At 33.5% G+C, this 15,663-nt stretch overlaps 1 protein-coding gene across 1 annotated transcript in view; it reads right to left on the bottom strand.

Moving 5' to 3' along the window:
* The window catches only part of LOC149800963 (uncharacterized), a 30,784-nt gene that overhangs the window by 10,429 nt on the left and 4,692 nt on the right, over window positions 1-15,663 (bottom strand). The window contains exons 2-3 of the mRNA XM_089955044.1: window positions 11,317-11,422; window positions 5,497-5,597 (exon numbers count right to left, since the gene is read on the bottom strand). Of these exons, the coding sequence (XP_089811170.1) occupies window positions 5,497-5,597; window positions 11,317-11,422 (207 nt within the window). The remainder of the gene's footprint in view (window positions 1-5,496; window positions 5,598-11,316; window positions 11,423-15,663) is intronic.

Genomic DNA, 15,663 nt, shown 5'->3' with positions numbered 1-15,663 from the left:
ACAGGGTTCAGGAAGTATATGCAAATGAAAACTTTAACCAAAACCAAAACAAACTGTTGATGCAGATGCTACTGCTATAATAGTTATTGCTATTTTGTTCTTCCAACTATCATGGACTCGGCAAAGAGTAACACAATTTTTCACCTAATGGTCGCATTCAAGGTCATAAACCAAGAACAGGATTGGTTTGAGGCAATAAGAATGTGACGATTTATTCTAAATATTCATTAAATTGGAAAAGGCTTTGTTTAATACTAATAAAATAATAATGTTTTTTAAAACATATCATAACTGCTCCAGTGGACTAGTGGTTAGAGCGTCCGACTCGGAAGCGGGATGTCGTGGGTTCAATCCCCAGCCAAGTCATATCAAAGATTTGCAATAATAGTACTAACAGCTGCCTCACTTAGTGCTCAGCATTAAGAGGTTAGTGTTAGGACTGGCTGGCCAGGTGTCTGGATAATGTGACTGGGTGGAACATCATGATATATGTCTGCGGCATGATGTCCCAGTGCTAGACATCACTATAAACTGTCACAATGCAGACATCGTAGCGATGTGACTGATTTTTTTTTAATGCTACGTTAAAATTAAAAATCCAAATCACACACACACACAAAACATGTCATACTCCTTGCCTATGGCACCAGTAGTACATGGAGAAAGAATGGTGTAATATAATATTCCAACTATTAAGCAAAATAGCACCTTTTTTCTTCTTCAAATGCCATATTTTCCAGCCTAAAAGATGACACTTTTGACCAGAAAATCTTACGTTCATCTTATACTCCGAATCGACTTATATATGGATTATGTCATCCGAATTGCTTATCATATTTTTTGTATGGAAAATAATTCTCCAAGAGTACAAAAAGTAATGTGCAAAAATTATTTCATTTTGGGGAAGAGATAGTGTATGAACAAATCTAGGATTCCACAGTGTATTTTAAACAATTACATGATTGTCATTATTAAAAGTTAATACATATCAGATGTAATTGGGCTAAAGCAGCATGTATTAGTAATGTACGTTCTTTGTAATATATGTTGTTTAAATTTAATTACATATATGTGCGTTAGATTTTACAAGTTATAAGATGAATAACCAAGACATAGACATATTCAATCACAATTTTCTTCTTGCACCTAATGATCAAATAATCCGTGTGCCCCACTGAGAGAGAGAGAAACAGACAGACAGAGATGTCTTCATGATTGTAAATCTGTATTGTTCACTCACCTGATGACTGATTTTACTTGTGTACAAGTGCAGTACCATATTCCATTATCAATTAATACCACTAGTTAAGCGATTCCTTCTAATTTTTGTTTCCACTTCCATTATTCAAAGAATCACATGACTTTGTAGTGGTATTTACATGCTAATTAAATATGCTACGGCTGTATTCAGTCATTCCAAGATAACACCTATCTGAGGTCAAGGTTCTGCAGACCAGATAATATTAGTGAGGCTACCAATAGAGAAATGAGGATACCCATGGGTGTTATGAATACCGTACCATACAGTCAAAGGAAATGCCTGGTAGTTACTATTGTAAATTTCTCAGCCAGTGACATTTTTTAACATGCTGATGGAACTGACAGCAATTTAAAGTACATCTAGCATGTGCAAGGATCAAAAACAATTGTTGCATAAGTACAGGAAGACTACATGCACTTTAAACAAAATCTTAAATGTTGGTAATGGAGAGGTCATTATACTTGCAAAGAAAATTAGAAAGCATGCAAAATGGTCATTCTTGGGATTTAACCTAATGAAGATTATATGGATATAACTACTGTGAATATATGCTGAAGGAGTATGGTATGTATTTCATAGTTTACATTTACTGTTTCATTTACTAATGTTTTCTCTCTTTGACAAAAGGTTCAGCAAGACGAGGGCAATAAGTTTAAAAAAAAAAAAATCCATGAAGAGCTGACCTTTCTTTTTCTCTCTCTCTCTTTCACATATCGGAACATCTTTGATTTTGATCACGAGGTGCAAAAAGAAATATGCAATGGAATACATATGCATTCTTCTCTCTGTATTCCCTCCCAAAAAATGCATTTTAGTATTAATGATGCAATTTCCCTACTGCTGGTAATCTGAAATAGCATACAGTGAGACTTTTAATATTTATGAAACCAGAAGTTATTATAATTTAATTCCACACAGCATTGCAAGTTTTATCCTATCTTTAACTCAATAAATTTTCAGGTCAGCATCATTATATGTAGCTAAAAGTACATAATACGTTTAAAATACTTTCTTGTGAAACAAATCAGTTACTTTTAGTTACATTTAATGATCCTGACTGGAAAGGTTACTTAGTTACAGGTAGGATAAATTTCGTGATGCTGTGTGGAACAAAGTGAAAAACACAATCTGAGGTGTTGATCTGGCCTCGTCTCATACTCAGCATCGACTTATATATAAATGAAGGATGGAAAATTTGCCCAATCTGCTGATTCGTCTTATACTCCGCATCGACTTATAGGGCAGCAAATACGGTATAAGAAGTAAATATTAACTATAAGATGTCCTACTTCTCAAGCTAAATTATTTAACCCAGGAGACAAGAGCCATTTATGGAGAAAGGGTACTTTGGGATCATACAATATACCAATTCTACAGTGAACTGAATAAAAAGTTCATTAAAACACGAGAATGAATTTTAAATTTTTTTAACAAAAACGTGTCCTACATATTGACCTGCATATAGTAACCCTCACCGATTTTGATCAGTAGTTTAGCAAAGTTCTTTTAATCACCTGTTCTAAAACTAACAGTTCTGACTATCCACACAATGTATATATATGGGTGTTTCTGCCTAACACCCATTAATAATCAAATCCGTTATAGGAATATCTGTATGTGTGTGAAATTTTCATGAAAACTACAACGAAATCATAGCAGTAAACAGTTCAAATAATAATATCAGAAAAAATTTAAAAACATTATATTAGTGTTCTGGAACAGTGCAGTTGCAATATACTGATTGTATTTATTACAGGGTTAGTAGCATATTTCTCTCAAAATATTCAAGGTTTTTCCAAGGTTTAAGATCCTGTTTTTCAAGGTGCATTCTTACATTAATTTTAAAGGATACATCAATGAAACTGTATGTAAACACAGCTTAATACTTACTATTACTTCTTACAAGGAACATTTCTTGCAAATCTGTTATAAAAAATGAAGTCAAGAGTATGATCACTGATATCATTCCCATTATTAAACATCCTACATCTGGACATTAGAATAATGTACAGTCACTAATTACAAAGTCCAAAATATTTTTGAGTGAATTTTTCAATTCTTGTAGCTTGTCATCAAGCTGTTTTTCAAGAGCTCCAAGTTCAGCGATTTTGTCCTTAACACTTTTCCTCAAACTATTTGATGTCGTGATAAAGAAAATTTTCCTATGAATCTCAATGCATAGTCATCAACACCAGCTGTCATTGTCTCAATGTCTTTTTCCGTACCCGATTTTCTTCTTCACCCACCCCCATAAAAGAAACAAAAAGTAACAAAGATATTTGTTTTATTTACGTTATCACTTATATAAAAACATTGCATGGATGTTTTAAACCATTTCATATTATATTAATATTTCTCTCAGCTTAGGTGTATTCTATATTTTTAGATTTATCATGTTCATTGCAATTATTTTCTGTCCTATTTCCACTCAATCCAAAAACAGAATTGGATGGAACTAATTTCATAATTAAGACTTTACACAGTTTCTATTTTAAAACTTGAATCTCTGTGTTCTCTTTCGGCAAAAACGATTTCATGCTGAAGGCTTCGTGTTTTGCTGTAATGGGTGTTTTTTTTCTCCAGCTGCATGTGATCGAAAAGCACTCTCTCCAATTGCACGCAAATCAATATTCTTCTGGATAAATTGCATTTTGCAAACCTCTCATAATCCAAACTTTATATTTTTCTTCATCTAGTCACCAAAGTTTGAATCAGCAGCAAGACATTTTAAAGTGTGCAAATGATTCAAATTAAAACTGCGTATACATACGGACTTTGTACAATCGGAAGTTCAAAATGTACAACTGCGCAGTGACCAGATGTGGAAATTTCTGTTCCTGCACAAACTTAGCGAGAGATTGTTTTGGTTAGGATTTTTTTCTAAAATTTTCTCTTTCCTTTTTATTAAAATCTGTAAAACGAAAACTAATTACTAATTCCTTTCAGTTTCATGAAAATCAAGGCCCTGAGGAACAAATTCATTTTTCAAGGCTTTTCAAGAGTTACAAGGTCTGCTACAGATCCTGTAATTAGCACAAATTAGTCTTTGCCATATACTATCAACTAAGATGATTTTGATGAATTACCTAGTACAACCATATTGACACATTTCACTCCATTTGTTTATGAGTGCAATTCTAGCTGTATTTCAACTGTGTAGGCTTGCAATGGACAAGCAAGGTTTTGATATTTAGATGGAGGCAACTCAAATTTACTTGAGTACAAATTTTTACCTAATGCAAGTCAACTTGATTTATATTAAAAGTTGGTCATGAAAATTCATTTTCTGGCCTAACACCCATTAATAATCAAATCCATTATAGGAATATCTGTATAAAAGGAGATTATAGCTCTCAAGTATAAACAAAATTTAAAGCACCTCCCATGTCCCCAAGGAAGTAAATTTTAACAAAATCTGTTTCCATTAGAATCTTATGCACTTAATTATGCTGTGGTTGATGTTTACAGACCCCATAACCTGTGAGTTATTGAGGAAGCGTGCAGGTGTTCATGTAAAAAAAAAGCTTTTTTATGTACTAATTCTGGAATATAGACTTATTGGAAAAATCATTTTCTTTTTTTTTTCATTCCTATATTTTCACATGTGAAAAATCTATCCTTATATTTTCATATGCGAAAATGTAAGATTTCCATCATGCCATGCAACGCTTGACTGAATCCAACAAAAATTGTAGGTGTAGCAAACAAACAAGTACTTTGTGAGCTGGAACAAATAAACAGAAACTGGCTTTCATTACAGACAGGGAAATTGATCACTGACAAAGAAATCTGACCAAATGCCATTCATGTCTCTGTTGTTATTTCCCCTTACTTCCTTGACAACAACAATAGTCAGCAAACCTGCTGTGACGAACTGCTGAATTGGACATCCATTGTTTTGATAGGGTCAAATAGTTTATAAAATTACTAAAAATGTAATTTACTGTGACAGACTACGTTATCCCAATCATACTGCCTTCTTAAATCACATATATTTATATAATCAGCCTTAGGCTGAATTAAAGAAAAGGGGGTGGGAGGTCAGCATGTTGTGCCAAAAAGTGAGTTTAATCTTGTCAACTTAGAAGGTGGAGCAAATTAAAATATCATGCTTTTGGTACCACATAATGAAATATATCAGGCATTAACATAGGAAAAGAAAATAACCTCTATAATTAAATTCTAACTTAAGTTTTGAAACCTGGTCATTGAATTAAGACTCGTCAGTATCCTACCATGCAACTTTATCCAGATCTCTATCACATGACTTTAACTTGTCTAATCCATCCATGAATGACTGAATATTTTCCTCCTCAAACATCTGGTCTATCTCCATCTAAAAAGAAATTGGATAGGAATACATGTACGTGTTCAAGATAACTGTACATATCTTATTTGTGCGTGTGTGTATTTGCTTAAGTACAGCTTGCACTAGTTTTTGAAACCCCACACATCTAGGAGGAGAGATAGTGGAAAGGTTAAAGAACAAAACCTGCAACACCTCTGTGTATTGACAGACTTGCCGCAGCAAATAGTGGAGAATACGCCTGCGCATCATGCTTTCTTTCCATGGTTCCCACACTTTTCTAAAGATAAATTTCCAGGTCATTTCCAGGATGAAATTACTTTTTTCAAGGTTCACATATAACCATTACTGAATGGAATTACAAAACATTTTAGATTATAAAGCATGCATTTTCTAAATCTAAAGATGTTTCTCTTTCAAGGTTCTCCAAAAACATCAAAGTCAGAAAAGATGATCATGTAAAAAATCACAAAATGTATTACATAAAATAAGTTTGATTATATTCCTATAAATTGGCATGTAAAGTCATTTAAATGTACAGAATAAAAATTCTAACTTTATTTTGCTGCATTATGTTGCAAAGTGGGAACAACATAATGAACATAAATTCTGTTTTGTTTCCTTTCAAACCTTTAATTCTAAAGAATTCTAAAGCAATATATATCGATATGCACCTCACAGGAAGTAAAAACAATAAACGCAAACAATTAGACTCTTGTCTTGTAACGAAAAGAGTTTAACCCTGAATTTATATCTGTGCCAATAATATCCCACAGATGATTTTTTAAACAACCTAATCTCCTTAAGATGATCTGGTTAAAAATCCATTTTCAAAATAGTTTATTTAAATTTTGACAAAAGACCTTAAAAATTATGAAATGTTATATAAACAATGACTTATTTTTCTGTAAAAAAAAGGAAAAAGTGTAATCCAAGTGGACAAAAAGAGTAATCCGAGCAGAAACAGAGTAATCCACATAAAACATGATAAAAATTCAATGAGCATATGTACAAAATGATTTATTTATCACTCTGGACTCTTAACGTCAATTACTGCTTCAAGTTTTCGTATTTAACACTTTGAGCTTTAAAAAGCAAATGTCTCTCATATTGCACTTCAAAACACTTTGTACCAGCTGAGACTATGAATGTTTTGCACACCAGTAGAGAACCAAGTGCTGGGTTACAGAGCCTGGATCTGAATTCAGTTTTATTTTTGTTAACAAATACTGAACAATCTCTCACAGTCAGCATTAGAATGGTAAAGAACCAATATTCCTTTCATAACCAGACAAAGAAGAGAAAATGTATATCTTCCAGTTATTGGGTCTTTTAGCTGGCAAATAAGATGAAAAAATCAACTCTGTCCGCATGAAGTACATTGTCAGGTAGAGTGCCAACTTAATACTTCATGAGTTCTCCTTCTAATTTATCAGCAGCCCTTCCTGCAGCATGGTGCATCATATGACATTGACAACCAGATATGAACAATGATGGAGACATTTTTCAAAATATAGTATACAACTCCTTTATAAATTCCAGTCATCACTGATGCAGCATCAGCCGAAAACCCCATACAGCTCTGCCAACTTATATTTATTCAAAGCATTATCAAGCAAATAAAAAGTATTTTTTTCCAGTGGAATCTAATTTTAATTCTGGTAATGAAAGAAGAGCACTCTGACTTTGCCCTTTTCATTGTCAAAGTCTCTTACACAGACTGGGTACAACTTTTTGGCATCATAATCAGTACTCCTGTCTGTTGCAATACTAAACGGCGCAATTTTCATGGCTTCTGCAATTTTAAGTGAAGTATCTTCTGCTAAACACTTAACAATGTTAGATGATTTTGTTCTTGCACATGCATATTTTCTGCAACTTCGGAATCAGGAAACATTGGTTTGAAGAAAGGACCAATGTAGTCTTCTACCACTAGGGGTAGTCTGTGTTCTATTAAGAACTTGGTACATAACCCCTCTGCATTTATAAAATTTGTGTCCACAGTTTAGTTCTGCTGTAAAAAAAAGAAGTTACCCTAGTAATGGAGTTAGTAAAACAAGCTAATTCAAGGTTTCTTTGTTTTACCACCATGACCAATATTAAAATCCTTTCCACACAGCCTGCAAGGGGTGTGAAGCTGCCCTAGAATGAAACGCTGTAATATGTAGTCTATGTATTCATCTCTAAATCGATTTCTCATCTTTTCTAATCCATCTGTGAAATTATTAAAAAAACATTTTTGTTCTGTACCAGTTATTAACTTAAACAAAGAATCTGCAAGCAAAGATTACAAGTTAGAAAACCAGTCTGTTCTCTCCTAACTAAGCCATACAGCTTCTAATAACAGAAACCGAGGTCAAAAGTTTGAAAGTAGAACCAGCCTACTTCTTGGAAATAGGGCAACTGCTATAAATAGAACATAATACTGTTAGGAAAGTGCATGCAAGTCTACGGACAAGCGTACTTTTATGTCGTAGTTACACAGAAGCCGTCTTTTCTAGAATATGGTCTGTGGAATTAATGGGATGTTAACAAAAATGAGAAAATAAATTATATATTTTTTTGGAGTGGAATATACTGAAACGCTTAATCTGAATACATTTATGTGTAAGGCATAATTTAGTGAAAAAAAGTGTAATGATTTGCCAAAAGCATAATGGTTGGCATGGATGTAATTTGTAAACCAGTCCCCAAACCTGTATTTATAAAGGGGCTCATATCGGGTTTTTTTAAAATATATAATACAAGGGACGACAATTTCTCATTTCAGCTCTGAGATTCAACAATTTGGACTACAAATTTGGCTAAAACGAATAGCAGTCCGTTTGCTAATCCAAGTTTCCTCTGAATATTCCCACCCCATTTTTCATATTTGAACGTTTATTTTGGGATGTGGAGTCATTGCAACTGCATATCAAAAATTTGAAATTTGTCGCCGCCGTGTGGTAGTGACTTACGGTAGTCGCTTACCAGTGGGCCTAAAAAAAATTAATTTATGCTATATTGACTCATACCTGAATGAAATCAATAGCAAAATAATTTATTTTCTCAAACGGTATTATAATTGTTATGTCGTTAATCCACTGACATACAAGACAAATCTACCGCGTAGATGAAACCTGACCCAGTACTCACCATTTGCATTACTAGTCACATGACTTCACAAATTTCAAACGACGACATCGGAAGTCCAGTAGTAACAACGAACTCTTTTATAATGTTGTTGTACAGAAATTCAATTAAATTAAAGTCAGATACTTTTTGTAAAAAACCAGCAATGAGGCTGGTCTGATTTATCAAGAAGAGAGTACATGTCAACGTGGTAGTCACGTGATACAACAAAATATAGAAGATGTTCTTGGAATATATAAATATGGAAAATTTTGTGTTCCTTCATTTTTGTATTTTTATTACAACCAGTATATGACTTTCATTTAATATATTTTTCTACAACATCTGACAATGTGGGTTGTTAGATTTGTGTACTCATGCGACTAGCAATGCAAATCATGAGTACCAGGTCACATTTCATCAACGTCATAGTTTTATCTTGTCTTTCCGCAGCTTAAAGACATCACGATTTTAATACTCACAATTTCTGATAAAATAAGTAATTTACAAATCAATTTCATGCATGTATCACTTAATCTAACAACATTTAAAGTTTGCTAGGCCATCTGGTAAGCTTTGCCACCACCATGCTGACCTCATGCGATGCTAGACTGGTTTTCATATCTTCCATATAAGGAAATATATGGATATCGAGCTGACTTGGAAATAAAAGTCTACTAGACAAATCTAATCCAATAGGCATTTGGAATGACTCAGCATATGTTTATTGCAAGCAACCAAATGATCCATACTGCACCCTCCTAATATTCTGGTTAGAACTTGATAAATTTAACTCATGATCAGTTTAGTTACTACTGAATTACGTGGTTGTTTCGGGCATCAAGTGGTGGCGGAAAATTTCAGGGTTTTTCCAGACTTTCATCAATATTTGCGAAATTCAAGGACTTTTCAAGGGCAGGAAAAAATGATCATTTCTCCCCATTTTCCAGTAGCATGAGAACCGTGTCTTTCAGAGTTTTTTTAATGAAGTAAAAGTCGACTACTTTTGTTTTGAAAAACAAAAAATGACCGAGCCTCCTATTATGAGCTCTCAGTTTTATAAAGGGACTACGGTATTTAGATTTTTAACTACATTCCGTTTTCTTAAACCAATCTAATATTTTCTAAGTTAAATGTGCATAATGCTATTTTATAACATTAAATATGGGATGATGTCCACATAATGATGCCAATGAACTTTTTATGTGGTTTACTGCAACAAACAATTTTCATATTAAAAATTAGTTTAGTGCTTTTATCATATAAAATCTTTAACATGTGGTGAATAATTTCATAAAACTGCAACAACAAAAAACAAAACAAATTTTGACTCATTCACAATTTTGCAATGCAATTTACACTTTAGACAAAAATAATATGCCTTTCCAGTCAGCCCACCATCTTTGTTTCACACTGACAACCCTAACACCTTTTCCCTCCATTGTAAAAAAAATCTTTCATGTAGGACTTAAAAAACAACAACAAAAAAGACCTGCTCACCCTAATTTTAAAACCAGTGCAATAGGCAACACATTTGTTGGGGGAGGGGGAGAGGTCTTAGGTATTCCATTTATAGGATGTGAAAATTTTAGAGAAAATGTCCCTCATAACATGAAATAGGCAGAGTCTAGGAGAAGACAGCAGTTTCTGTAATTCATGCACCAACTGAAATATTTTATGTACTCACTTTATATAAAGTAAGGGAATGTACACATGAAACAACAATAATTTGTTCCATCATGGACAAATTCTTCTTTAAGAAAATGCAAAATCTTTGTGCAAAAGGAAATATATTTACTTTGCAAGGAATATTTATTTCTTTAATGAATATAAAAACTATTATTAAAGCCTTGAATTTTATTTGTGGGAATTTAGACTTCTTTACCTTCTTCTATTTTACTGTTCTGAATTTGTTATTCTCTGTTGAATTTCTCATACAGACTATATCATGAGATGAAACTGGCAACATTAAACCAAAAACAATAGTTTTCAGCTGGACTATGCTGAGAATGGCATTACCTTTTAAGTCTGTCTGGCAAATGGTGTGCAGTATCTTTCAAGGGCAGAACTTGCATACATGCAGTAACTGACTGTTCAGATGAATAAGTTGTTTGCCAATATTAAAGGATTGTTACTAGTGAATTCAAAACATAGAATACTGCTCATGTATTCAAGGAATGGCTATAAGTTGCAATTTAGAGTTAATATAGTTCATGATCTTTCAACATAATGTCTAAAACTGCATAACAATTTTAATACATAGATCCTTCTCTGTGACACATGGGATGGAGCCCCTGAACAACCTCCCCTCCCCCGCACATGGTTGTAATACTGAAGACAAACTGTCAGCTTCACCAAATTTGTACCAGTACTTTAGATGGTTGGTATCCCTCTGCATTCTTGTTTAAAACAAGACATTCTGAAAATAACAAAGGCAGATTTAATGAAGGACACCCTTTACATGTAATATGAAGGTTTGAGGAATTTTTTTATTGGGCTAATTAATGTTATATTTATGTAAATTAAATAATGATTCAAATTATTAAAGGCTATTTTTGCAAGTCATGATGAAATAGTGAATTAAATGACCACCTCTTGAAAAATACTGACCTCTAACAATCAGACAATAGCCTACTACCTTTAAGTTCTCATTAAGCTTGTTTATCAGATCTTCATGAATCTTCTTTAATGTTCCTGGACTTTTCTTTTCAACTGAAGAATATCCCTTCACGATATGTGTATACCTGAAATGTATTAAAACAAATATTATTACTATTTACTCTCTACCTTTGCTTCTTAGCCAGGTCCAACTGTAAGCAACATAGACCCTGATCTAGCACTGCATAAAGTGCCATCTAATCAGGATCTGTTATTTGTTCTACTTATTAACAGATCTTATAGCACATTACATGATGGCAAATCTTGGTCAATGCAGTTTGCATTTGGGCGTAACTTATCCCAACTTATAAGTGAGTATCTATGGTACTCAGTGCACTGTAAGAGATGAAAATAATTAATGCTCAAAGGATCTGTGCACATTGTTTTTTTTCTTAACGTAAATCATTTGTAAACTATCACACACACACATATATATATACCTACTGTTCTGTCCACCTCTCCTATTTTTCGACACAACAGTTTTAGCAATTCTACCTCTTCTCAATATGTTCTCTCAATCCATATATATATATATATATATACACACACACACACACACACATATATATACAGTATCACATATCAACTCTCATATACCTTACATATAGGGGACGCCAAGTGGTCAAAAGTGATCACTGTTACAGATCGCTGCCATCTCACCTTTGTCTTCATGGGTTAGAGTCTCAGATTCGGCCAATGTGGGTATGTGATAAAGCTTGCCAGTAGCTTCTTGTGGGTTGGTGGTTCTTTCTATGGTTTTCCTGGGTTCTTCCTCCACCATTTATAGCCTATCTTGTGCTGAAAAATGGCATCAAACCCTACAACAATAACCTTACATATATATTATTGGCTAACACTTACTGATTGTAAAGACAGGCTCAACAGACCAGACCCTACAATAGCTAAATGATGCTGAATCAGCATTTAAGATGAATATGACTGTTACCCAGATTTGTCATCGACTTCCTCCCCAATGTTGGTAATCTGAAACTTGATAATAGTAACTGTTGAGTCAGTTATTTAATGCTTATTCAACCTTACACATCTTCAACAGTTTTTTTTTTCTCACACTACAATCCGTTTCATCATACTTAGCTTCAGCTAATGAAAACAATGTACACAATTTCCCTGGATTAAAGCAGAGTAGTAACAAAGATCAGTATTATAGTGGAAGCCTCCCGTATCCATGAAAGTTGTTGATTTGATTGGTTTTAATGGCATCTGTTATTGTGTGTTGTTGGTGTTCATCATGTATTTAAAATAAGATAAATTGTTTATGACAATCTTAATATTTGAAGAGTTCTTGATACTTTTTTATGCTTCACTTTTCTGTCATCAGATATTTTAAATCGTGTTACTTTTATATTATGATACCATAAGGCTAATGTAATACAAACATCATAAATATTTTTTACTTGTTCCTGAAAATTATTTTCTTCACCAAAAACCACCATGAATGTTGTACAAAGATGTTAAAAACATATTTAAGGTGTGTATAAATGTAAGAATGGCCAAATTTTTTATCTGCTCCATCTATTGGATGGTTTTTGGTGGAGTGTGCAGAGAAGACAACACCAATTTATGAAAAAATGTACAGTCAAGGTTAAATTTCATATCAATATTTGTGTAAATATTTGGTGGACAAATTACATCAGCACACCCTGTGCATCATTCCTATAGCTTGAGATGCATCTATTTTTGTCTTGTGTGGACCACATCCATAACTTGGGGGAAAATAAAATACATTAGCTGCTGAGGTCTTAAACAGAGGCATTTCATTTTAGAGTATCAATAAACATTTGAAGAAAAAAAAGAAGTCTAATATGGAAAGTTAGTGTCTCCTACAATACATTTATGTAGTGATACAGGAGATTCAAGGTGACACAAGTCTCCTTTTCAATGAGCTGTCATGCATCTTAATGAGTTAAATACAGGACAAGTTAAGAGACAGAAAATGTCAAAATTGTATGATTTTCATCTGCTCAGACAGTATTACATTTGCCCCAGATCACCAGTATTTTCTCATCTGCCTTTGTTAATGCAATACCAAAGTAAAGATGCCAGCATATATTTACACAAATATGCGATTATTGTTGACAAATGTTAGTAACTTCCATTTGGTAAAAGATTTACAACTGGTTCAATTTCCACCAACTTTCAGACTAAATGATTCATTCCTTATTTCTAGACAGTTATGCATGCACACCATAAAAGGAAATTTACTGGTTGCCCAAGAGAAATGGAACATTTCCAGGTCATTATCCCAATTAAATTTTGACCAATCAGCTGTTGTCATGACATTATCTGCTTTATAAATAGATTACAACAGCATGCATTATGCGAGGGCTGATGGGAATTGGCTGAGACACTTACATATTTTAAATTTAAACTGACAACATTTTTCTTGTGAAAAGTTGTTGCTGTTGTTATTGTTGTAGTAGGGTTTATTTCAACACAAGATAGACTATACATCGCAGCCTGTATAACATGTGGAGGAAGAACCCTGGAAGAACCACCGACCCTCGAGAACCTACTGGCAAACTTTTTCACATACCAATGTTAGCCAAGCCTGAGACTCGAACCCATACAGATAGAGGTGAGAGGGCAGTGATCTGGAACAGTGAGCACTTTAGACCACTCGGGGCCCCCCTTGTAAAAAGTAATTACAAGCTTGTAGAAATAACTGCTGGCATCTCCGCGTTGGCATGACAATGTATCAATATAGCTTCTGCGCTGAAGAAAGAAAAATGGTGACATGCAATTGTAATGTTCATGACCAAATGAAAACTCATAGAAATTTTTACATTCTTTCTCTCTTTACTTCTAAGAGGTCTGACTCATTAAGATGTGATAGCTTATTGAAAGATAATCTTTCTCCACATCAAAATGACACCTAAATTACTGAAAAGTGTCACTGCAACTGGAAACATTAAGAAGTTGTGGTCTGAGCATAAAACTGCAACACAATTATGTTCAGTAATATTTATCCATTTTACTATTGAGCTCACATCATGTACACATGTACAACAAATACAAAAATGAAATTGTTTTCTTTCTAGAGTAAGAATGAGTATGCAGATTAGGCATAAATATTAATAACTGACGGACGCTAAATGCTAGGTGATGAACTTTGGCACCTGTTAAGATTTATTCTCAAGGTGTGATTCTATATGAACGCAGCTCAGGGATGAAAAAATATTACATTTTATTTGTCCCAGACAATTTATACCTGTTCATGATGACTAGAATAGTGCTTTTCCTGTATAATTCTCTATGTTGATTTTTACTAGGCATGATACCAATGGAGTCAGGGTACTGTTACACAGAAACTTGATAAAAGTTGCTCAAAGTCATGAAAACTGTTCCATTCCTGGATGCAATTAAATATAACACTCTCATTATAATTTTATAACTAATTTAATTCTCTCTCCGTGTATGTCTATACATGGGTATGTGTGTGGGAGCTATTTGACAATTTTTTTTTACAAAAATGATTACCTGAATTGGTTATGCATTTCTATTGTGATTTGTTGTACATAATGTATATTTAATTTACACTGATTTCCAGTTGTATTTGTCACATACCTGCTCAGCTTTGATAATGGGATGAAATAACCTCCACTGCATTCAATAATAAATAAATAAAATATTCATTATTTACTTTGACAGCTCTGCATAGGCATTTTACAAGAGATTTAACACATATCCAATGCAGTCAATTTGTAAAGTTTCACATATTTTCATTGACTTTTCAAATGATTAATCTTTTTCTTCTTATATTTTTGTCCAAATTTGTGGTGCTAATTATTGTACACTGATAAAAAGTATGGACCTTGAAAACTTTAGCTGATGTTTGAGTCACATGCTATTCTTGAGGCTTTATAACTAACTGCTGAGGATACAAAAGCTAGTCTTGGAATATCAGGTGTCCAAGATAGCATTGTCTTGGAATATCAGGTGTCCAAGATAGCACTGTCTTGGAACATTGGGTGTCCAAGGTATCATTGTCTTAGGATATCAAGTGTCCAAGATTAGCATTCTCTTGGAATATCAGGTGTCCAAGATAGCACTGTCTTAGAACATTGGGTGTCCAAGGTATCACTGTCTTGGGATATCAAGTGTCCATGATTAGCATTCTCTTGGAATATCAGGTGTCCAAGATAGCACTGTCTTGGAACATTGGGTGCTCATGATAACACTATCTTTGAATACTCTATGTCCACAGTACATGTACTGTTTGTCATGGCTTAAAAAATAAAACTGCTTGTAACTTTGACTTATTCAAAATTAAAATATGAGATCAAAAATCTATTCGCAACTATTCTGT

Source organism: Sinohyriopsis cumingii, chromosome 4 (assembly GCF_028554795.1).
Source record: "Sinohyriopsis cumingii isolate HCF-2022 chromosome 4, ASM2855479v2, whole genome shotgun sequence".
Classification (NCBI taxonomy): domain Eukaryota; kingdom Metazoa; phylum Mollusca; class Bivalvia; order Unionida; family Unionidae; genus Sinohyriopsis; species Sinohyriopsis cumingii.
The sequence above is the reverse complement of the archived record's forward strand: the minus strand, read 5'-3'. Positions and strand labels throughout refer to the sequence as shown.